This window comes from Callospermophilus lateralis, chromosome 1 (genome assembly GCF_048772815.1).
Source record: "Callospermophilus lateralis isolate mCalLat2 chromosome 1, mCalLat2.hap1, whole genome shotgun sequence".
In the NCBI taxonomy this organism is placed as follows: domain Eukaryota; kingdom Metazoa; phylum Chordata; class Mammalia; order Rodentia; family Sciuridae; genus Callospermophilus; species Callospermophilus lateralis.
The window spans coordinates 49,640,235-49,665,804 of NC_135305.1; the positions used below are offsets into that span (position 1 = coordinate 49,640,235).

The 25,570-nt window shown below is 37.6% G+C and overlaps 1 protein-coding gene across 1 annotated transcript; it reads right to left on the reverse strand.

The window, feature by feature from the left end:
* Nucleotides 1-1,484: 1,484 nt before the first annotated feature.
* Nucleotides 1,485-20,123, reverse strand: Gpr37 (G protein-coupled receptor 37). Its single transcript, XM_076861991.2, has 2 exons — nucleotides 18,276-20,123; nucleotides 1,485-2,580 (listed from the first exon to the last, which is right to left on the reverse strand). The coding sequence occupies exons 1-2, from the start codon at nucleotides 19,290-19,292 to the stop codon at nucleotides 1,762-1,764; spliced, it is 1,836 nt and encodes a 611-aa protein (XP_076718106.1). The 5' UTR covers nucleotides 19,293-20,123; the 3' UTR covers nucleotides 1,485-1,761.
* Nucleotides 20,124-25,570: the final 5,447 nt, after the last annotated feature.

Here is a 25,570-nt window from a genome sequence, read left to right on the forward strand (position 1 = left end):
TGGGACAGAAGGAACACAGGCAGGTACTTCTAGACTGAGAGATTCTGAGCTTCCCATCCTGAGAGTGGAGAGGTCAAATAGACCAGCAAGATCAAGGAGGAGATCAGCAGGGGTGGGCTGACTCATGGATGCAGATAACTGGCTGAGGTTTTGGGGTTGGGGTGGGGAATCTTCAGCTCAGACCACTCTAAACAGAACAGTTACATCAGGGTAGGGCTTCATTCTGTCTCCTGGTACAAGAGAAGCCTTAAACTTCAGTAGAAAGTTGTGTTGGTATCTCCAAGAGGAGACTGGAGAGATTTGGTTCTAGGACTGGACAGGTTATTCAAAATCCTACCCATATTTTTCCTCTCAGGGTTACATTAAGAGTCAGCTTGAGCCAGGTACAGTGGCACACATCTGTAATCCCAGCAACTCAGGAGGCTAAGGCAAGAGGATCACAAGTTCAAAGCCAGCCTCAGCAAATTAGGGAGGCCCTAAGCAACTCAGTGAGATCCTGCATCAAAATAAAAAAACAGGATGGGAATGTGGCTGAGTAGTTAAATGCTCTAAAGTACCAATCCTTAGTACCAAAAAAAGAAAAAAAGAGACATCCTAGAAAGAGGGTGGGCCTTTGGGCTGGTCAGAGCATTAGTTTTTTAATGGGAATTTATAAAGAATCTGTTCAAAGATAGCATTTGAATATTCAAGTGTTCTAATCAAGATGTAGGAATATTTTACTATTCTACTACTGTGCTTTCATTCCACTTAAAGAAATTAACTCATACAGATTTAATCAAGTCTATTTTTTAAAAGAAGGAAAATTAGAATTCAGAGTGCTTCATGCAGGATGCACAAAGCTTCAAAGGTCAGCATTGAGGGAAAACCAGATGACAAGTACATTGTTTTTTTATTCTTGATTCTGCCCATAATTCCTCATGGGAAAATCTGTAGCTCTACATGCTTGTTCAGAAGTGAATTTATTAGGAAAAAAAAAAAGATAATTTCTTCCTACTCTATTTATTTATATTTTGTAAATATTAGGAAGTAATTTTACATCTATATCTGAATATTAAAAATACAGTTTTGTTTTAATATACAATATACTTTTACGAGTCATGCACATAAAATAGTACTATTAGGAATGCTTCTTTATAACATAGTGATTACCTGCCCCAACGGAGCATATAATTATAAAGCAGTAAGGCCAATTCTAAGTTGTGCATAGAACCAGTAACTGTGTCATTAAGGCAATTAAAAGATTTATTGAATGTTGGTTAAAAGTAGATTGACAATGACATTAAAGAATAAAGTGTAATTTATTTGGTGCTACTTGGTGAATGAATGCCTCTAAATACAAATCATCTCACAATACCATATACAATATACTTTCAATTACAACTCAAACATAAGGTAACTTGCAAAACCACATGGCTGTACTCAATATACAACAATTGTATTTTTTTAAAGAAAGGAAGAAATCTAGCAATTAATTAAATTAAGGTGCAGTAACTTTTTCAAATAAAATATTAGCACCATACAGATAAAATAATCTAAACTATTGGCCTTCTCATTCTTCTTAAATAACCAAATATAAACATTTTTTTTTCAGAGCACAAATATTATTTTGCAAAATCAGTTCTATGGTAGTTAATATGTATTTATTTGCTTTTTTCCCCTCTTTTTGCATGTTTTCCCCTAAAGAAAAATATGAAGTAGAAACATTCACAGGATATGAAAACCAAACAAATAAGCAAATCTGACCAAACCAAGTACTGTCCTTCAGCAATGAGTTCCAACTGAAGCAAAAGTGGACATTTCCCGGCGTATGGTACTGAAAGGAGACAGTTCGAGCTCTGTGGTGTACTCGTTGTCATTGTCATCACTGGTCACTGTGGAAGACTTCTGGATGCATTCTTCGCAGCAACAGCAGCAGCACTCCATGAACGCACGACTGAAGGGTTTGCAGAGACAGAAGAGGAGGACGGGGGTAACGCAGGACTTAAAGAATAAAAGAAACTGACTGATGATATTAAGTAGGTCCATTGTCTGCTGTGAAACTCCGGTAGCCATGTAGGCAGTGACAATATTGCAGATATTTTCAGGAATAATGCAAAACCCATACAAAATGGTCAACGCCACTACTGTACAGTTCATCTGGCTTTCTAGTTGGATCTGCCGCTTATTCCCTCGGGTAGAGGCTTTCTCTGCTTTGCGGATTTTCCTTGCAGTCACTAAAGAGCAGGTGATGGTGAAAAGTGTGGGTAGACAAAAGTAACAGCCAAAATACCACCAGAGTCTCGCGCTGTCATAGGTGAGGGCTAAAACGTAGATGGTGTCCGGTAAATCGGGAGAGATCTTTATGACACATCGTTCCGCAGGAGCCCGGCCACTGAACCCCAGATCCTCCTTGCTCAGCTGGCGGAGAACGACCTCTGGAAGGGCCAGCAGCAGAGCGCCAACCCAAATCACAGCAAGTTTGGCAGTCGTTGAAGAACAGTTTTCGATCATCTCATAGTACATTTGTACATTGGTGGCAGCGCGGAAGCGATCTATACACAGCGCACACAAGGTGAAGGTAGTAACTCCTAGAGAAGCAACCTGCGGGATGGGGAGAACCAAAAAACATTTATTCTGGGCGCTCTCTGAAAAGATCAATGCACTAAGAAATAAACGCAGATTGGTGAGAGAGAACCGTTTGCAGAAGGAGTCATGGGTAACTGGAGTGGTGACTGCAGCTGAATCACTGTAAGATTAAAATAGAAAAATATTTTAATGGCTATACAGTGATGCAGTGATGTAATAAAAGAAAAAAAATTAGAACCGGAAACATCTATAAAGATCAGTTATTTCAATACCATTTTATTATAGATAAGAACTCAGAGATTCTAAGAATTTCGGACAACCTGAAAATGCCTGCCACCTAGAGATCCAGATAAGGAGTAAAGATAAGGGTTATGCCCCACTTTCATTACTGAAAAGACAGGTCACCGTTTTCCAGCATGGGGGTCAATAGTGTGCCTTACACACCGCAAGCAATCAAGAACACTGTTTCCAAAAAGCCAGATAATGAAAAGCATGTTTCCCACAGCAGTATCTGCCAGTCCGGATGAGGGTTTCAGGTTAGTTTTAGCTGGACAGATGAGGCCAGGTGCCCAGGTATGCAGAGGTGGGACACAAAGCCGGGTCTGATATAGGTAAGGATTATGGCAAAGACCCATTTTTAATTTGAAATTTCCTAAATACTGACATCTTTAGGAGTGTAAAAGGGGAAGAGAGAGAGAGAGAGAGAGAGAGAGAGAGAGAGAGAGAGACAGAGAGAGACAGAGACAGAGACAGAGAGAGAGACTAGCCTGCATAACCTGAGTTGGAAGTAAATTGGGGTTTCGATGTGCGTAAGGAAAATAAATCCTGACACACTCTAACTGAGTACCTGCACTTACATGGCATTAGGACCAGAATTCACATTATCTATTTTTGATTGTCAAAAGAATCAAAAATGTATTTACAATCACCCAGGTGCTTGGTATAGGCAAACACAAATCCTCTCTGGAAGAGTGCACCTTATAACCAGGCCTCAGAAAAATCTCATAGATAAAATTCAAGGGAACATGAATTTACAAAATCTAAACGAATAACAAAAGTAAAGAACCAATAATATGCTCCTATGTTTTTCACACAAAGGTTTTTCAAAGAATATAAAAATATATTCCTAATATAAACAGAATTAATTTGCCTATATTAAGTATTACACATACTTTAATCAGCACACAGATAAATATATACCCAACACAAATACATATTTATTGATATCAGCTCTATGCCAAGCTTAATATTAGGGGTGAAAGACATATAAGAAGGAGTCCTTTTCTCCCAAGAGGGAGAGGATGGTTCTCACAGTTACAAAATAAACATAGCACTTGCCTAGGAGCATCAAATTTACTCAGATATTTTTGGAGTAATTTATGTAGTTTAGTGCTTATTAATGTAGCCATTATTAATATGAAGGTAAGGTAAAATGCTAGTGAGGCTTCAGATAAAACAGGATACTAAAAGAAAAGTCCTAAGTGGATGGAATGCTTTAAACTATACCCCAGAAACCTGAGTATATGCATTCAGTCTCCTCTGTGGTCTGGTGGGAATGTTTAAGAAACATAGTTATAGGTCATGACTTGGTCAATGGATAAAAAAAAATATGTATAATGTTAATATCTGATTTTTTTAAAGTCAATGTGATCCTGTTGACAAAAGGAAAACCATTTGCCATACAATTTTAGTACTTGAAACATTTGTTGTTTATCTACTGCATTCAAGCTGTCACTGTCCCCAGAGCTATGGCAACTTGCCTTGTGAATTCTGAGAGTTCAATGTCAAATAATCTCTCCTCTTCTCACACACTGCACAGTGTCTACTAGTTAGAATATAGAAAATACCAACATTATTCCATGCCATGACGAGTCTCATGCTTATTAAGGGAAACATGCCAAAAATGAGTTATAACAGGTTTTTAATTACGTGATAAATCAAAAATAAGGAAAAATATGATTAACTGAGCTCTAAATCAGTACAGATAAAGAGCTCATTATAACAACTCTTGTTCTCCAAGAATTGATTGTTTCAGAAATCCCCCCTAAAGACTAGTATAAGAAACATCAGTCTAATATGACTGGGAAAAAATAAAAGCCATTCTATATTTACCTTGTAAAAATTAACTTTGAAACTAATGAGTTGTTAACCCTGATGGAAATTTGTTTTTAATCTATACTGGAGACCAAAAATAATTCTAACACTGGCTTCAACATTGTGTGATTATCTTCTGATTATGCTTTTTTTTTTAATATCAGTAATTGCCACACTTGAGGAAATCTGAGGATGGCCTGCCATTATCTAAAGGCTACATCAAACAATATTGTTCTACTTTACTTTATAGATTTTCTACACTTTGGATTTAAGGTTTTCAAATGCTTTGATTCATTTCTCTTAACAATATAAAACAAAATTTCAAGTTGTCAGATATATGCAAATACTCAGTAAGCCTCTCTGTGTAGTTTTCAGTAAGGCAAATCTTTGTGCATGGTTCTCTGTCATTATATATCCTGAATCAGTCCACAAATATGAAGTTAAGGCTGTATGCTTTGCATTCTTTTTAAATTATGAGTAACATTTCTAATAAAAGGAAAGCTCCATATTATAAAAATACTAGAGTCTCTGAGAAGAGGCAGTCTGTTAGAGGCTCAGCATATCATTACTTTCAAAAAGCAAACAACACACAAAGGATAGCATCTTCTCCTCTACTAATCTCTATAATTACCAGTGTAGAGATTTTCAAAAATCTGAACCAATTATCAGAACTGCTAGCATTTGCATCTCTACCTCCAACTTGGTTTCAGAGGAGTTCATGAGAGGTAACAGTGAATGCACGAATGTGGGTGGATGTGGATTAGGATGGGTGTGTTAGATTGCCAACTCTAGTTATCAGAAGCTGTGCTGCACATTCACTCTTAATTAAAAGAACATTTTCCAAAAATCAAGAGAACATTTTCTAAGTTCCACATATTCCATCTCACAAGACAATGAAAGCCAGGTGTGTCACTTATAGATGCTCCAACGTTTTGCTCAAGAATTATTTTGCAGTGCATTTTATTTACAGATGCTCATTTCTTCAGACATGATTCCCAAAAGCTTTAGCACCAATTAGAATCTCAAACATATTTGATCTGTAGTCTTCTTGACAAATCACAGATGGAGGGATCCTTTCCAGTTTTCATACACTAAACTCAAAAATCTCCTGTATACAGCTTCCCATTTTCCTAATTGTACTTCTCACTGATAACATCCTCTGTGGTTAGGATCCAGCTGAAACAGGGTGAGCAATCCAGAAAAGTCACAGGAGTAACAGAGAGAGTTGCTGAAGGAGCCAATAAGGAAAGCAGAGTTGCCCCAGGTGCAGACAGTACTTTCAGCGTAGAGGCCAGCAGCAACTGCAGCCCAAATGCCACTCCTAGACATCCTTGCTCTCCTGCTGCCACTGCCTGCAGTGTGACTTCATATATTTATGCACCACATTTTGCAATGTGGAAAAGCAAGAATGTGGGAAGGTCCTGCTCAGTCCTTCTCCAAATCATTATAGAAGGCAGTAACATATGTAAAGAATTAATTGCACACCTCTGAATGGATTGATAAAAATCATCTGAATGAGTGGTATTGGCCTAGTTTCTACTTAGGCATATATGAAATTTATCCATGTAATTAAAATTCCTAAGCGTTGTGATAACATGAAAAGATTTCCATCACAATTTTAAATGTACTTGTTTATGTACAGCTTATTAAAGATTCTACCAAGATGAATAGTGCAATTATATGCAATTATAAAACTGTATCACGAATGCTGGATCTTCTACATTTAATGACCATATCTGATTGCTAAAATTCAATATCACTATGAAATATGCTCCTGGGAGGAAAGCTGTTAAGCGTTGGCTTAGAAGGGTAGTACTTTGAAGCAGCATCCTGAGATGGAATGAGATGAAATCTCTTATGATTAAATTGCAATAGGAGGAATAATTAACAGCAGCAAAAGCAGAACTGTAAACACTTTTAAAAGAAAATACTATTAACTTTGAGAATTTCAAGATCAGAGGAAAGCTGGAAACAGAAAATTTTCACTATTTGGGGAACTAAGATATTGAGTTTTGTGAGGGAATTGGCATCAAAATTCAGAAATGGCAAGGGAATCAAAACAAACAACTCTGAGATCTTTTTTCTTTTTCAAACAACAATGTTCTGTTGTTCTTTGTATCCCAGCATGACAACAATAAAGCTCCTTCAGCTCCAGCCCTGTCAACATCCAGAGCAGTTGAGCTCTGAGCAGTTGTGGCCACCTACGGGCATTGCTACAAGGCACAGGAGAGACTCAGCAGAAGTTGAGGCCTGAGAATTTACACATGGAAGTGGCAGCCCCAGTGCTAAAGCAGGGGGTCAAGGGCCACTCTTCTTGATCACCCCTATGATGTACTGTTCCCATTTCAGTATTATCGTGGCTTTCTTGAACTCCATTTTTATTTGCAAGGAGAGCCACTACATTAATGCTATGTGTGGGGGTGCATGTGTATAAATATATATTCATTTTTTGAGACAGAGAAACTACCAAATATGTTATACTGTGCTTGCTGCTAGGAACAATGATGAATCTGTCCTTAAGGGAGTTGGAATCTAAAGAGGAATTTTTTGACTATCCCACACCTGCTGCTACACATTCAACAAATTAGTTTATACACAGAATGACTCGTTACAGTCTATTAGAGGGATTGACTCCATTATGCACAATTCCTGACATGTTTGCAGTGACTTCCCTTGCTCAGAACACATCCACATATGCTTGGAAACTGTACTTGAGAATCACTGGCTTAAAATAAAAATGGTAGACAAATATAATTCCAAAATATTTGGAAATTGCTACAGATGCCTAACTAGTTTCCCCAAGCTGACCAAATAATAAGATCTCCCTTATAAACATTTTCATTTCAGGGGATATGATCTAATTCCTTGTAAATATTATCACTGTCTTAGTTAGCCTATTAGATGAAGATAACCTTGGGATTTTGGTCATTTGACATATGGCTTTTTAACATCCATAAAAACCTAGGACAGTAGCATGCCAGTAGCATTTAAATGCCAGTACTTTAAACCATGCATTTAAGTCTGTGGGCCCAGAAGTAAAAAATAAATAAATAAATCTGTGAAATGCGAAGATAACACATGCACACAAAGGCAAGATAATGCTGAAGACCACCCAGAATTGAGATCTCAATATGTTCTTTGTTGTTTTTGACATTCACAGTAACCCTCATAAAGTTGTTAAAGGTTTGCTCCTGGGTAGGAAAAATAAGAAAGGAACAGGAAAGAACGCCATTGGCTTTATATGTTATTTTCATAATACATAGGATCTTTTGAGGTTTAAATCTTTTGAGGTTTACACACTAATACATTTTAGGAATCAAAGTTGTGCTTTTGAAATATTTGTTAATTTGAGATTTATAAAGTACTTCGTAATGAATACTACAGGCTTGAATTATTCATATTATATAATAGTTTCATTGTATTCAAAACTTTTAAGTGTTTTACTAACCTTAACTGGACTCCATTTTGAAATCATTTTAAAAGGATTATTTCTGATTACAGTCAATGTGCAAATGATTCTAGCTAATGGCCTAGATATTCCAGAGGAAATTCAGTACCATGACAGATAACTTATCTTTCCCTTGCCTCAGTTTCCTTAATAAAGGGAAGGGGAAATAGATATTCTTCCCATTATTATGGATACTGAAAAGAAAATAAACCACTGGAGTGAGAAAAAAATAAATCTATATAATATAGAGGATTTTTAAAATATAATGGAAAGTTTTAGGAATGGCTTCTAGAGTTACCTTTTAAATTTTGTTACAGAAACAAACTAACAAAAAGTAGGTGGTCCAATCAGGATAATGAAGAGCACAAATGTGGTCACCTGCATGGAAATGGTATATCTCTTCAGCTATTCCTTTATCACCACTGGCAAGACTGGATTTAGAGAAATCCATGCAGTATCTATGTGAAACCCTTCAAATGTTTCATCCCTCTCTTAAACTTGTGTTTTTGAAATCATGAATTCCAAATTTCAGTTTAGCTCTTGTATTAACCAATTTAAGACAGCCATTTTATATCAGTGAGAAATTAATGGTGAGAAATTAATCCATCCTACAGGATATGTGGCAACAGTGACTTCAGGGAAAGATTTAGAGTAGAACTGTCTTCTTCCATAGTAAGGAAAAAAAATGCACTGCTCTGTCCATCATGAATTAATTTGAAGATTAATGGTTGCCTAGGTTTCTGTTAAAAATAAAACAAGTGGAAAGAAACCTATAAGGCAAAACAGTTAGTAATTGAGGTAGAAAGCTTAATTTACAGATCATGACATTATTGGATTTCATTGTCTCTCCTGCTCCACTTTCTAATTCAATGAAAATATCAGGCCCTGAGGAAACCTGAATTACATTAAGTCCATGTTCATTCAAAATAGTATGAAGGAGTGTACAGATGCTCTATGAAAACAGTAATCCATGGGGAGTCTGTCTTTTCTATTACTCCATTTCTCAGAAGCTTACTACCAGCTAAAGGGATGAAGCAACTATGAAGAATAAGAGTAACCTGTGAAACAGACCTCAGAGAGCACTTCTCTTTTTTCAGTACAACTCTTATTAAATAAACACTACCTTTTGCTAAACTTTTAGTACTACAAATCAAGATTACCACTGATTGGGGTCGGGGGAATGATCAAAGACCTTCTAAACAAAAAAAAAAAAAAAAAAGAACTTCTAAGCAAAATGCCCTTTATGTGAAATTAACTCTACATATTTAAGTACAGTGAAATGTCTGGAATACATTAATTTTTATAAAATAGAGTAATTTCTAAAGAAGGTTATGATAACAGGCATTCTAATCTAACTTCTATTTCATATAAAAAATGTTTAATACATCTATTTATGAGTTGTCCTTTGTTTACAAGTGACCCTCAGAAACAAGGACTTTATTGTTAAGAAAACCCATTCATTTGAGCCATGAATGATAACCTATTATAACTCAGTGGTTGTGGGACCTACAACAGTCAGGAGAAAAGCAGGATGAGCACAGGATAGAGTTTCCTTTGAAACCCTAAATGTCCTGGGCTTGTGCCTGTGGCTTCCAGCATTTTCCATAACCTTCCTCCTTGCAGCACTTAGGGCAACTTCCCCATGAAAAGAGTACTGCTTTGAGCACCAACAGGGACAGCATGTTTATTGATGACCTTTTATAAAAGGTCTTCATTACAAAGCACACTATGGCAGTAGCACATGTCAGAGTTTTCAAACCAAAAGCAGCAAGGAGATTTGCCTCACCCTTCTCAAGTACACACACATCTCTGGAATGAAATAGAGCTTTTCACTACCAAGCTTTGGCAAAGAGAAGGCATCTTATTCTTATCTACATTACTGATGTTTTGTTTTTTTTTTTTTTGGTGCTGGGGATTGAACCCATGGCTTTGTGCATGCGAGGCAAGAACTATACCAACTGAGCTTATCCCCAGCCGCATCACTGATATTTGATCTAACTCACCCACATAGAATAAATATTCATCTTGACTGCTCATGTGATTCCTGAAGTCATGGCCTAAAAAAATATTTTGAAGGCAGCAACTATCAACTGTCATTAATGACCTCATTTACACTTTCTGTTCTCTTGCTTAAGCTTAATAACATGCTCACACTTATTTAAAAAACAATTAAGGTTATTTAAAACTGACATATCAGCCTAAAACATCTCTTGATTCCATAGATCTCTTCTTTTCCTTTATACTCCTAGCTTAAATTAAGATTTTCTTTCAAGTATTACTTTTGTAGCACAATGCATTCCTTGTATAGTTTTAAAAATCCATTTAACAACAGTTTGTCCTATGTTATTATTTAACTATAAATTTTTGTGTTCATTAATATAGTAATGCAAATTAAGCAAAATTAGCATCATTTGTCCTAAGATAAAAGCTAAATATTGGAATCAACATTAAAAAATTTTATTTTCCATGCTTATTCTCAGTAATTATGAATTCATTTCAAAAGTATAATTTCCCCCAAGATCACATTCTAGTTTTCAATCCTTGGTATTATTATAAGATTCCTAATAAAAATTAAGTGGACTTAATTTATTAATTATTAAATTAATTTTGGTTTGTGCACCTGTGGGTCCTGATGAATATCCAAAGAACAGGAACAAATTTTACCTATTTCTCTTTGTGACTAATGACAATCATTTGCATGCTGGTGCTCCCAAATTAAAAATTAAATTATTTGTAACTGGATCATTATGATTTGAGTGATACTGAAAAAACACATTTTAAGATAAAATTTCTAAGCTTTTAACAAGAATTCTACCATTGATATTCTGTAACGTAAGTATTCTTTCTTCATTCAATCCTCTATAAAAAGCCAATGTTTCTAAATCTCACATCTTAGTGTGAATTATTTTATCAGTTACTTTTCCTATATGAGGGATTTGAATCAAGAAGACAGTAAATTTAGGAGGAAAGACCCTGAAGGTGAGGAGTATGGAAAAGGGACTGTTTTGGGGGAAAAATGGCAACCTTGAATCAACCTTGAATTGAATCAGTAAGAATGACTTACTCCACCTAGGAATCAAATCAATGATCTTGGTTCATTAAGGCTATGAACCACTCAAGTGTGCAGATAGATAACATTGAAAACCATCATAAATTCACAAACTAAAATATTCTGTCTCTAGAATGATTTCAGAACTGAGATTATATCCCATGTTTTATGGAAGCTTTGTAGAAACTACCTGTACCTACCTTGCAAACATACAGACTTCATATTAAGGGTTACAATAATCTTATTGTCCACTCAACCCTGAAATTTTAGTTTGGATCATTTCTTCTAGCACAAAGAATACTGTTCTAATTAGGAGATTTAAGAATTAGTCTTATCAACAAGGTTAACTAATTATGGGACCTTGGCAGGTCAATTTGGGGAGAGGTGGAACATCTGGAGCACCCCTGCAGAATGGGAGCAGAGTGCCGTGTCAGACACAAACCTCCATGCCCAACAGTCTGTTCATCCTTCTTCTCCCACAGTCTACATCTCAGACACAGGTCCATATGTTTCCAGTGGGACACTGTTAAATCTAGTTGTGACACATAAAAATGTCATTAAACATGGAAGAATTCTATCAAGGTCCACGCAGCATTAGCATAACAGTTAAGAAGATAGACCCTCACCTCATGTACCCTCACTCTCACTACCTCAGACAGACGCATAAGTTCAGACCTCTCTAGCTTTTGCAGACATATATACTTCCTATTCTCTGTTGAAAGATGCTTTCCTGACATAACCATATACTTTGGGAGCCCTCAGCATCTCAGGGCAAATCCTCACTCTTGAGTGTACCCTTGAGATGTTAACCAGTTCTTGGGAAAGTCCATTTGTTATGCTTCCCACTGCCCCATTCTACAATAGCATCCAAAGTAGCTCCCTGGCCAGCCTCCTAGACTCTCTCCGGTCAAACTGAATACTACATATATTCTTGAGATTTTCAGGTTTAGAAAAAAAAAAAAGTAAACTCGATCTAATGTACTATAATTACACTGATAAATAAACTAAGTCAAAAATTTTAAATCTGATTTATTTAATGTCCTCATCACTGATAAGAACTCATAAATGCAAAGCAGAGATGGGGTTCCATATTTTTAAAATTCCATATTTTAAAACAACCTTCCAATCTGCTGAATTATCTTGCCAATTATGATGGGCTTCCTGTCTAAGAAAGCTTTAGAAAATAGGAAACCAAGATTAAAAATTTTCATAGTTGTAACTTTTCACCATGGATCTCAGATGTATAGGCATCTATAAAGATTAGTGATAAGAATATGATTGAAAAGAATGATGGAGAAAACAGTTTTTGCTCCATTTTTGTCACAACCGGGTCCATTCATAATGCTTTGTTAAAACCTCCACTATAGTATTTGTTATGTTGTAGAACATCATTCTACTTTTCTATAGCTTTAATAATAGTAGCATAACTATGATATTTGCCTTTGAAAAAATTGCCCTTCTTCTCCCATCTCTTCCTGCCCACTGCTAACATAGTGTCTCTCATTGAAGAAAAGCCCAATAAATGAGTAATGAATGGATGGATGGTGACTCAAAGAATACACAATAACACATTTGGAAAAAAGATTAGAGTAAATAATGAATTATTCATACTGTTCCTTAATCAGTTATTGGGTGTTTCATAATCCTTAAAAGCTAAATACCAGATAATAAATCTGGAAGGGAAGTAAAGTAAAATGCATGCTTCTGTTTACATTTTAGTGGCAAACTTTAGAAAATGGCACATTCTCTTTCCAATCAATGGTTAACTATTTGAAGTTTGAATTTGAATATCAGAACTTCTACTTCTTATGTTAAGATCCAAATTAGATAACTTCATCATGTACCATTCAGGAATGAAGTTATAAATAAAAGCACACTCTTACAAACTGGTTTTCTTTCCTGCTGGTGTCATCCACTAAAATTTTTCACTTGCACGGAAGTGTAGAAAATGATTACAAAGGGATTAATGGGAAATCATAAAATATTTGTTAAGCACCATTCCTACACACTGAGTCCATTTTCCCTGAGAATATTATTAGCAATTTCCAAATTGCTAATAAAACTGCATGTTTCCACTTAAAAGTCCATCAGAATACCGAATGACTAATATACAACTCAAGCAAATTTAGCATCTGCCATGCTTAATGGGCTCCAATTTGAATGTGGGTATTCAGAGAAATTGGTGTAACTTTGCAAACTAGTGTGGCCATGCCACCTTTAGCCTCAATACCCTTCTTTTCTTGCTTGTCAGTTCTAACTACAATTGAAGGCAAGAAAGAGCATTAGTTTCACTCACTTTAAACCAGTATTTCTAAAGCTATTGCAGAGGCTGGCTCTTCAGAGAACATTTTAGATTTGTTATATATTATCCCCTGACCAGAGGCCTGGTTTTACTTTTTACTCTCACACAGGAATATTGCATTCTAGTAAAATAAAAATACTGTTACATCTGAGATTATCTTACACCTTCTTGAAGACTTTTGCCCTACCACACATCATGAAGGCTATCAATTTTTTAAAGAGGAACCTTGATCACTCAAAACCCCCAATTAACATCCAAACAGAAGTAAATATTTGGTGATTGATCTAGATCATATGATACACTTACTCTGACTGGCTTCAATCCATCAAGTAATGAACAAAGAGCTGCTTGGTTTGCCATGCTCAAATCCTGAATGATTTGGCTTTAAACATTTGTTAAATTCTGAAGTAAGTGTTATGGTGGGGACTCCTCTGCCACTCTCCTTTTTAATCTATACCCAGACCTCCATCTCTAATCACATACATGATCCCCCCACTTTCCACATATGACTGTTGCTTTGATTATAGTTTTTTTTTGATTATAGTTTTTTACTGGTGACAATTTGATAGTGCTATATCTATGATGATGTCCCCCATTCATTCAAATGCTCGACTCTCCTACCCGCTTTTCCTACTATTTCATTTGTATTTGGTCTTTATGAGATGTATCAGGAGGCCACAAAGATATCTTATCCCTGGAATAGAAAGGGAAAAGTTTATCAACTACAACAGTTCCCAAAACATTTCTACTCACAGCTATGTGAAGATGCCATATTCACATAATCCTCTTTCTTTCAACTTACCGTGGAAAGTAGATGCTGTCCTTACATTCTGGGTCAACAAATTGAAATAAATAGAAGAGTAGAATGCCAATTGCAAAGACTCTGCAGCATCTGCTCAAAAACATTCTTATTTTTCTACCAAGCTCAATTCTTCCCAAAATTCCCTTCCACATCAGATAATACTAACATCCAGTCTGACAAAAGAAAAAAAAAATCATCAAACAAAAGAAAAACAAACAAACAAAAAAAAAAAGATGGAGAGAAAATCAAAAGAGTTGATAATAATCCATGTGGATAAAATTTAATATAAAGAAAAGTTTAAAAGATAAAAATCACTGGAAGAGGCTGATCACAATACTGGAAAAATGATAGATCCTACATTATCAATCAATAAAAGTGCATATGGTTTTAGTAAGGAAACTATCAAGAAAGTAAACACAAGTAAAAAGTGATGGAAAGGCAAAATATAGAAATATGAAAAAGACAAATGTCAAATAGTCTTTAGATGTATCAAGGTCAAAAGGAAAAATATCAGGAGGAATTTCGAAAAAGTGTAAGATATTCATAATATCTTACCAATCTACTTTGTGATTTTTAAGAACATGAGATATAACCTATAGACTCTTATCATCAAAATGTTTGGCACATTAAAAGTATACTTATCTTAAGTCATGAAAATTTTAAAACTTTAATCAGTTACCAATTGCTAGTTTATGAGAAACAAGATGAAACTTATGAATGTAAAAAAAAACATAAATATCATCATATAACAAATGATGCTAACAGGGCATATTGTTTTCCTTGTCTAATAAATACAGAAATGTTTAAAAGATGCTAAGGAGTATCAATTAAAAAAAGAAAAGAAAAGAAAAAAGCGATGTCACTGGATTTGTCTTTTGCCTTATAGATATTTGTCTAATTAGCAACATGGTGGAGAAGTACAGAGACCAAAGGTCTTATTGCTAGATACTAGGTATTTGCTTGGGATGCTGATTTTTCTTCTGAATCCTGTGTTTCATCACTAAAATGCAAGGGTTGGTTGAGAATGTGCTCTTTCTAATTTAACATGCTAATTCTAAAGTCAGTGTTGTGGATACTGTGGTTCTCCACCCACACTGGTCCCTCCCAACATCCTTCAGAAATGAAACATTGCTTCCCTTGGCTATTGGGTGATAGCTCTTGGTTACATTTGTCTCTCTAGGAATTCCCCTTTCCCAAAGAGATAGATCAGACTCCAGGTTATGTTCCACTTCTGGGAGCAACTTGTTTCCAATGATGGGTTCCGTTAGAAAGATAAGACTGGGCGCTCTGGCCTCAATTCAGGATTTCTCTACATGCTTCCACCCATCCCTCTCAGCACTAGAGGTCCTCCTATTGAGGGCTGAAGACTTTAAGGCAATTGTATCATAGTGAAACTTCTCCTTTTACCCAGTCCTGCTTCCTTCATCCCCTAATAGGTACTGAACCCAAAAGCATGCTTTAGTAAACTTCATGCCCCAATAAATCTCCATCTCAAGGTGTGATCCCAGCATAGGACAGGCACTAAATCTCTCTTACTTCTGTGAAAACAGCAGTGCCTCCTGGAGGCAGAAATGCTTTATTTTGACATTTGAACTTCATGTTCTCAGTAATTAGGAATTATGAAGCTACTACTATGGTCTGATAATCATTTTTATAAAACATGCTAAAACATTTCAAAATAATTTCAGATTCTCTTCTCTCCTATCCTGCTTTTCCTTCCATTCTATTTGCCCATGGTCATTCTAAGATTTATTACAAAGCCACAAAGATTACAAAACCCTGGAATAGAAAGGGAGAAGTAGGAATATAGAAATACTACATACTAAGATTGTGACTTACTATTCTACCAGTAAATATATATAGAATGTTTATGTTAAATATTTATATTTAAATGTATGATATAAATATTATGCAAATATTTAAATGTAAAATGTAAATTTTCAAGAAAAAATAAGGGAATATTTTTCAAGTCTTTCTTCTCTAGGAAGAATAAAGCCTAGTCTCAATAACTGGGAAAAATAGATAAGATCATAAAGATGGGGGGAAACTAAGCAAAAGACAGATTTTTACTGACCAGGAGAAAAATTATTTAAAAAAATATATATTTTTAAGGAGAAAATTAAATTGGACAGTGAAATAAAAATGGAAGGCAATATCAATACATTTAGAAAACAGAATTAGGGAGAAAAAAATTTAAAACAAATGCGTAATAAATACCATTGTTCAAAACTGTTTGGTCTGGCTAAACTAAGCTTTTATATACTTTCCTGAATTTGAGAAAATTCTTTTAATTTCAAGTTTCCCTTCAAGAACTTTGGGAATTTTCTTTTCTTTCTCTAGTTTCTTCTTTCAGTTGTGTTGTTTTCCAGTACAAAGGTTTCTCTATGTCCAGAACATTTCCAGTGAGACAAGTCAATACCCTTCTCTCTTATTAGGGTAGGTACCTCTCCTGTTCCCTTTATACTTTACTTTCTGTCTCCTTTCTTGCATAAATTAATTTCCTGTAATTCAAATAAGCAGAGAAATTCTAAACTGAAATTGACCTTGAAAGGACAGTTAGTAAATAGACAGATATTCTTAAACACAAATTCTACTACCTCCTTCCCAATTCGAAAATGAACTATCTCCCAAATAAGTGTAGTTGTTTCAGAGACACTTCAAGCTTGGCAACAGAGAAGTCCTGGAACCTACCAAAGTCACAGCAGCTGACTTAGTAGCCCTGAAATGATTCTGCATCTGATCCCTGTCAAGATAACAGAGGGTCTTATTTACAGTCTCTTACTTTGGTCCTTTTAAGTAGGTGCTGTTTTCTGTTTACTTATCCCCTAGCTTTAGGCCCTGAAACAATGTTGAACATAGTGTCACTGGCCCTGGTGCCAGACAGGATCAGGGGCTCTGGAATATTTACAGTCTCCCTTCTTCTGCTTCCATAAATGAAATGGACAGTCTGAATGGAGAAAATCAAGGGCCAGCTGGCTAAAAACACAACTGGCAGCAAAACACTTGGGCCCCTTCCAAGAGCTGGTGTTTAAAGAGAGGCCATTTAAAGAGCAAATTCCAACTACCACAATTCTGGTTTGGGACATTTATTGTAGGAGAAGCAGTAAAATCTTACTCAAAATGATAATCATTTTCAAAGTTTGGGACCTATATATGCCTCTGTCTTCCTAAAATTTTCTAGACTAAGAGTAAATGCCTTAAAATTGTCAATCCTTTACACCCATAAAGAATAGCAAATACGTACTTGGAGAATATTAAACAGATTTTGTGCCATTATAACCAGTCTTTTACTTAAGTTCATTATCAAAAATAATAAAATTGTTATGAAATTCAGAAGGAAAAAGAGAGATATAAGAAATGACCTGAGACTTTAGATGAAATACTCTGGAAGATAGTCAGACATGTAAACTATTTTGAGGAATTATTAATGTATCCTGAGGCCAATCAACCAAGAAAAATTTCCTTTTTTTTTTCCAAATAAAACGTTGCTTCCACTTATGCATCTTGAAAGACTGTAATAATCTTTCTAGAGGAGAAAATTACATTGAAGCATTAGAAATCTAGTAAATAAATGTTAATGCCTCTCTCCCTTCCTCCCTCTTCTTCTCTATTTTCCTGTTTCTTGCTATGCTCTGATAAGGACAACCATAGACTGGCCATTATTTTAACTCTGGAATCTCCGATGGGTGCCAAATGAGAAATCTACATAGTATCATATTCAAAGAGAGAGAGATTTATAATCCAAACAATTCTATGCAGTCTGAGACCATCATCTTTTTTTTTTTTTCCTCCAGCCCGGAAGCAGCTGAATTTGAAGGTGATCTAGCGAAGCTGCCTCTTTTTTTTACATATACATACACACATATATACTTAAATGATTGGAAAGATAGATGGAGGGACCCAAAGAAAAAGCGAAGAGGTTCAGCCAGGTAGGTGCGTCCAGCAGCAGTTCTTTGATGCTATACTCCCGGAAATGGATAAAGCCAGTAGCTTGAGAACCCCTAGAAGGCATTACCTCAATATAGGGCACAATCTTGCAGGAGAAGTCCTCCAACAGCCACTTCTTGGTCAGCTCGTGGAAAATGACGAGTGGAAGGCAGAAGAAGATGATGAGAAAGTCCCAGAAGGCCAGGTTGGCCAAGAGGGAGTTGGAGATGCTCCTCATGTAGTAGTTGTGACACACAATGCACATCACCGCCAGATTGCCAATGATGCCGGTTCCAAAGATCACCACTGATAAACACATGACTGCGTAGGCTCCATATGACTCCTGGGTCAGCGGGTAGAAGGGGTTCTTCAATCTCACCCGCCGGCTGGTGCTGTTCCCCCGACGGGGACCCCAGCGATCATGAACTCCCTCACCAGAGGACCCATTCTGGGGTAGCGCCCTCCCGGGAGGTGCAATTGTCCTCCCTTCGTGCCCCGCCGGTTCATTGATTGTTTTGGATGGGGGCTTGTGGTGGGTGCTCTGTAGTTTCCCTGCTCTTCTTGGCCAATAGAAAAGATCGCTGGCTCCGGGTTCAGTTCTCACGCTCTGCTCCTGGCTGCGCCGGGAAATACCAGAGCTTCTGGCACTCTTCTCGTCCTCCTCTGAGGTCTGAAGGAAGAGTTGGAGGGCCGTTGGGTCCCCTCTCCCCAAATTTCCAGGTGCCTCCTGACTGCGGGCATTTTCCCACCTCCAGGCTCCAAGTGGAGGTCCCGAGGGCCCGACCGCCGACGTCTCCGCCCCTCTAGCGGCACCAGGGTCACCGCCCCGGGCAGCCCGTAGGTCCCCGGAGGGCACATCTCGTGCCCCTTTCTCTGGTTCCTCCCTGGGTGCGCGTGCTCTCAGAACGTCTCTTGCAAAAATTCCTGGTCCCCAAACATCCCTGCTGCGGCGCTGGATCAATGTAGGTGAGCAGCTCTCCCCGAGACAAGTTTCCTTTCTGGCCGCGGGGACAAACCCGAGCGCAGAAGAGAAAGAAGAAACCTTGAGCAGTAGCAGAAGCAGTAGCCGCGATGTGCGACCGAGTGGCGCGCCCCGGGCCCGCATGGCTTGGCTAGGGCGCACCTTGCAGCCACCGCTCTTGCTTAGGACCAACACCTGCTGCCTAACTTGCTGCGGAGAGTTAGCCACATGTCACATACTCACCCCGCCTGGGCAGCGGGGAACCGAAGATTACCGGGAGAATGGGGGATGGGTCTTGGGGTCCCCCCTACAATCCTTCCTCTTTTGGTGTCCTGTGCATTTCAGCCAAATCCAGTCCAAGCTCTGTGTACCCCCAGGATTCCGAGAGGAAAGAGCTGCTCAGGGTGGCTGACCTTGAAAAGTTGCAACCAACACCCGATTGTTGATTAATGTTGCGACTGGGCGAAGCCCGGACGGAGGAAGCCCTGTGCGCCTCCCTGCCTTTGGGTGGTGGTTGCCTTCTTGGTAACAGTTGCTCTGCCTATTTACATCCTTTCCCTACTGCTTTATCCAGTTGCAAGCCGAGGTCTCGAAAGGGAAAGAAAAACAACTCCCCCTCCCCCAGATGACTGACAGTCACAATCCCCGCTCCCCGCTCGTTGGAAACAGGTTGCAAACAGACTCAGAGCTGATGCACCAGGAAACTCTTGCCCCACCTAACCCCAGCGACTTTCGAGGCTGATGTTGCCAAGAAGAAGCCGACTGGAAACCTGCGGCCACTGTCAAAGTTGCTTCTCCTCCGGCTCAAAGTTGACGAGGAGGCGGCGCCGGCTGCTGGGCGACGTACCCCTGCAGAGACAGGAATCGTGGGGGAAGGGGGAGAAGAGGGCGCTGCTGGTGGGTGGACAGTACCGTCGACCGCAGAAGCCTGTCACTGCCACAGCGGGCGCAGACCCGGCGGAGAGTGTGGTGCCTGGAACCGCCGCGGGCAAGGCAGTGCGTGGCCGGGAAGGGGGAGGTGGCCCAGCCTCTTCCCGCCGCTTCAGCCACTGCGCGAGCGGGCGAGACAAACGGTCTGCCCCGTGCCTCCTCCCTTACCCCTCCTCCTCCTAGAGAGAGATTCTGCATTGTTGGGAGACCGGATCCCCTGGTGGTTTACCACTCACTAAACCCACACACGTTTCATTCAAGCCATTTGTAGTGGTTTTCACTCTTAGGAGCTGGCAGCGGCGAGGGAATAAGGGCGGAGGCGGGGAGCCCGAGCTGCTAGAGGCTAGGGGATGAACCCGACAGGTTCATTCCCCAGATGTCAGAACCAGCCAGACCGGTTCTGAAGCCTGGGTGCAGAGTGATGGTGGAAAGAGGAGATGGAAAAGGTGGCATAATGGAAGCGGGATGGTCACTAGAGAGTGGAAGGAGTGAGACCCGCATCACTGCCTCCATTAGGCCACAGCAGGTGCGCATGCCCAGGCGTCAGACCCCTGGGAGTAGAGAGGTAAGGCGCACACCTCCTTAGGTATTCTTGAGAGCTGAGTCAGGAGAGAAAAGGCGCTGGGAGGTTTCATTCATAGAAAATGAGAATGGGATTCAGAATGAGAATGCTCTGTATGTGCCATTACCTTTAAGGCAGATTTAGGAAGATTTAGTTACTTCCAACTACCCAGAGCACAAGGGAAGTTTTGTTTGATGAAGTAGTGAGAAATGACAGAAGGGACAAATAATATGAACAGAACGCCCAAAAGGGCCCACCATGACTTTCTAATTTTTATACTATACCCAAACCCCGGTCACAGCTGTTGGGTTGCTGATAAAAAAGACAACTATCAGATGAATTGGTTAAGTGAAAGTGATAGAGGAAGAAATAAACACCATCTGAAACAAGAAAGAAAGGAAGGAGGGAGCAATAAAACTGAGAGATACAAGAGAAAATACAATGAAAAACATGAAGCTAATTTTGGTAGGTAGAATATTGGCCCTCAAAAAGAAGTCCATAACCTAGTACCAACACCTGTGAATATGCTACCTGACAGGTGAAATAGGAGTTTCATATGAAAGCAAAGGATCTTAAAGTGGAAAGAGTATCATGGATTATACACCCAGGAACACTGCAGTCTTTAGGTTCTTATAAGTGATAGTGCCGGTGGGGAAAATGGGAAGCCAAGATGTGACCCAACACAAAATGTGAGCTATACTCTTGGAGCTGAAACCAGGGAGGAAAAGGTCTGCCACTCATTTGAGACATTTGACCTAGAACTACCCATTTGGTTTGTTTAAGTCAATACATTGGGATCATTTGTTGCAGCAGCAAAAATAAGCAAATGCACAAATGCATCTGAAAAATGAAGGAAACAGGAAGAATTTTATAAGAAAATACCAAAACTAGCTCAAGAATAACAGTTGTAGAAACCCAAGGAAAACTGTAATGTTAAATAAATTAAATCATTTACCAACATCTATTCACAAGGAAGCACTAGACCTTGATATATCCTAAAGAATAAATATGCATTTATACAAAATGTCTGAAAGGTACTGGATTAATATCATGAAATCAGAATATCAAAATCAGACAAAGAAAGAGAAAAAAATCATGACTTAAAACCCCATATTTATTTATGAATTCATGTATTCATTATACACACTAATTCTCTCAAATTTGTTAAATCACTAAATAAATATTCTTACTTAGGACATAATAGTGAATAAAATAAAGTTTTACTCTCAGCGAATTTAAATTTTCTTGAGAGAGACAGGCAATAAAAAATAAGCAATATGTATTATGCTAGGTCATAAGTGCCAAGGAGGCAAAGGAATGAGAGTAAGAAAACAGAGAATGGGCAAAGCCTGTCATGAAAGGAAACTTATAGCTAGTGTCTTACCAGATATCAAGACTATCTTAGAGCAACCATGTTAAAAACCAGCATGATATTAGTACTGGATGGCTAAAGAAAACAATGGCATGGAACAGAAAACAGTGAAACTTCAAGCGAATTTTACAAAATAAGAGAACTGCCATTATAAATGGTAGAAATGGTTGAACCAGTCAATAAGTGGTACTAGAAAAAGATCACGCTGTGGGGGACAAACTAAAGTTATATTTCTTTCTTCATGCCATATGTAAACTCTATTTTTAAAATCTAAATATGAAAATTAAGTACTAAAAAATTTGAGAAGAAAATTAAGGATGATACCATGATGGCATCTGAGTAGGAGAGGGCTCATAAGTAAGATCAAGAAAAGCAAAAGGATAAAAGACAATAATGATAAATGTGACTATCTTAAAGTTTCACATTTCAGAACCAAAAATAATAATAATAAAAATAATTATCAACAAAGCTACAATTAAGCCACTGGGTGGAATCAGACTGTGATATGAAGGAGTAATGAAACCTGGTGAGAAAAGTCTGTCTTCAGTTGGTCATCTAAAGATGTCAAACAGTGGTATGGTGCAGGTTTACAATCCTCATAAGAAATATCATACAAAATAAGTATCCAGGGCACTTGCTTGCCACAGCCCGGCTGGCTGGGCAAAATAAAGGGGGTGGGGGAGCAACTTGTGTAGATTGATACTGCAGGAGAGGGAGCTGTTTACTGTAGGACCCGAGCAATATTTATATATTCCACACAGCTTATCTAATTAACATAAACTAGATACAGCAGTCAACCAATAAGAAATCTCCACACTTAATGGCTCGCTAGCGTTACTTCAAAAACCACTCCCTCTGGCAAAATGCCAGGTGCCATCCTGACTTGTTTATAGACTCTAACACTTGCTTAGAGCTGAATTGTTGTTATATGTTATAATAACAAAATGACATAATATTTGTTGATTTACATGCACATTGATAAAACTCCTGAGGTGGTCTTCCAGTATTCCTGTATCCAATAATACAGCATTTGGGACACAGTTATTTAAAGTTTTCTCTGGGACTGAAGGAATCAGATATCATGGGAACACCTAGGAATGCTGTGATCTTGAAGTTATTTACTACCATTTTATCTTTTTCTTTCAAAAATACCCCATTCTAGGGGCCGGGATGTGGCTCAAGCGGTAGCACGCTCGCCTGGCATGCATGCAGCCCGGGTTCGATCCTCAGCACCACATACAAACAAAGATGTTGTGTCTGCCGAAAACTAAAAAATAAATATTAAAAAAATACCCCATTCTATGAGGTCTTTGTGATTTTCTTTTTGTCCTGTGACACAGACAAAAAGACTAGCATACAATATTTGCAGAAACACAAAATAATAAGAAAAAAACACCAATTGAAAAAATGATGGTCAAAGAATGGGGCCAGGAATTTCACTAAAAAGAAAACCAAATGACCAATGAAAATATGGAAATGTGCTCAACTTAATAGAGAATTGCAAAGTAAAATACAAATGAAATTGCATCTCTATTAGGAAAAAAAAATGAAAGAGAATGGCAATACCCAACTGCTTGAGAGAGTAAGACGAAGTGAGAACTCTCATGTTCTGCTGTTGAAGGAGAAGGGACTTGTCAATCCCTTAAAATGCTAAAGGCTTATACCCTGTAAACCCAAAATACTATGCCTAAGTATAAACTTTAGTGGAGCTCTTGCATATGGCAGAAGGCAACTTCCACACTTATTTTTAAGAATAAAAAAGATGGGAACAATGGAAATGTCAATCAACATAGGAATGGAAAATTTAATTATAGTGAATTCAGAAAAAGAACAAACTTGACTTACATGAATCAACCAGAATGAATCCCAGAAACAAAAATATGAGGAAAAAAGCGCGATTAATGTCTTTACTATGCCACCCTTCACATAACTCTTAAAATGCACACAAAACAACATAAGTCATATGATATATATATATATATATATATATATATATATATATATATATATATATAATAAAATATACAGATGGAAAAAATAAACATTTACTTCAGAAGATCAGTCACCTCTATAAATTGGATGGAAGCAAATTTGTATTCTAACTCTTTTATTTTGTTTCTTTAAAAAAAATTCAAAAGTAGGACCTCTGCATTAACTATGGAACAGAAAAAAAAGTTTCCAAAATAAAACCAGTGGTTTCTCTTCCCCACCCATCTTATTAGCTTGGAGTTTCAGTTATACAGATGAGCCATTTTTCTAACCTTCTTACTTTAGACCACTTAAGTGTGTCACAAATCTCCACCCTTATGCAAAGAGAGATCAAAGCTAAACAGGAATAATAAATCTTTTACATCTTGCCTAAGAAGCTCCATTGCCAGGATGCATGCTTCACTTGAGCTGGGCATCATTCCAAAAGTGGTGGGCTACAGAACTCAGGTACCCAGCTTTGGAGCATGGCTTATGGAAATGCCACAGGAGGGGTTTCCTGTGCTTGTCTGAGATGACACCTCCTTACTTAGAAGCTTTGGCCTCCTTAACCTGAACAATGATGCTTTCCTGCTTGGATGGCTGTCATGTTCTGGCTCCTTAAGTAAAGACTTATTCTGACCATGAATAAAACCACAGGGAGCTCCAGCCACTCTGTTGGGGACTGGCACAATATAAACTCTTTATCTTTTTAGCAACAAAATTCTTCATCTGTAAAACAAGAATTTTAATACCTGCTCTCAGCTCTACCTACGCAAGTTGTTGTGTTGACTAAGTGAACATAAAAACATAAAGTGCAAATGTTTTTGTTATTGCTTTTAGTAATTCAAGTATTTGTAGTTTCTTTTTTTTAGCAAGAGTAAAGTTTGACACATAAGTTTTGAAGGAGATTATAATGTTTGATAAATAAAAATCTAAATTAAGATATTTATTTTTATAAGGAAATTTTGAATATATTCACTGAATATCTTCATAACTTATCCCAGCTGTAACTTTAATTTTTCAAATGGGAATAGTCACAACTCATCTATTTCTACAGTTTCTACTTTAGAAATATAGACCAAAAAAGAAGTTAGCTAATCATTGTTTGGTTCAGATCTAAGGTCATCTGTACAAAAAGAATTGATTTGAACATGGGTTTTTCCATATCAGCATTCCACAGGGTTGATAATACATATTATTGATTTTTTATACAGAAGAGAACATGTAAATTATTACCTGTCTTGGCATTTCTATAAAATCTATTACACTCCATTTAGTGTTTGGTGTGCTGAAATAAGACACACTACAAATTAAAAGAAATGACTATTTCAAGTTTTGAGATACATTATTGAACAAGAAAAGTTTTACCCAGCAGCCAATTCACTTCCCAGATAATTTTTCTTTCCATTTTGCTTCAAAGAATTCAAAAGAACCATATTTCTAAAAGAAATCACAATATGCAACCAACATATTATTATTTGCCGAGATTCAAAATATGCCTTTTTGTGGGTGTGGAGGTACATGCCTATAATCACAGCACGTCTGGATGTTGAGGTAGCAGGATCACAAGGCCAAGACCACCCTGAGAAA

Bases quoted from the DNA above. Each gene is read 5' to 3' on its own strand.
- Gpr37 (XM_076861991.2), bottom strand. From the start codon at position 19,292: ATGCGGGCCCGGGGCGCGCCACTCGGTCGCACATCGCGGCTACTGCTT. The intron at 2,581-18,275 runs GTAATGCCTTCT...CCCATCCCGCAG, and splicing joins AGATTGTGCCCTATATTGAG to GTTGCTTCTCTAGGAGTTAC.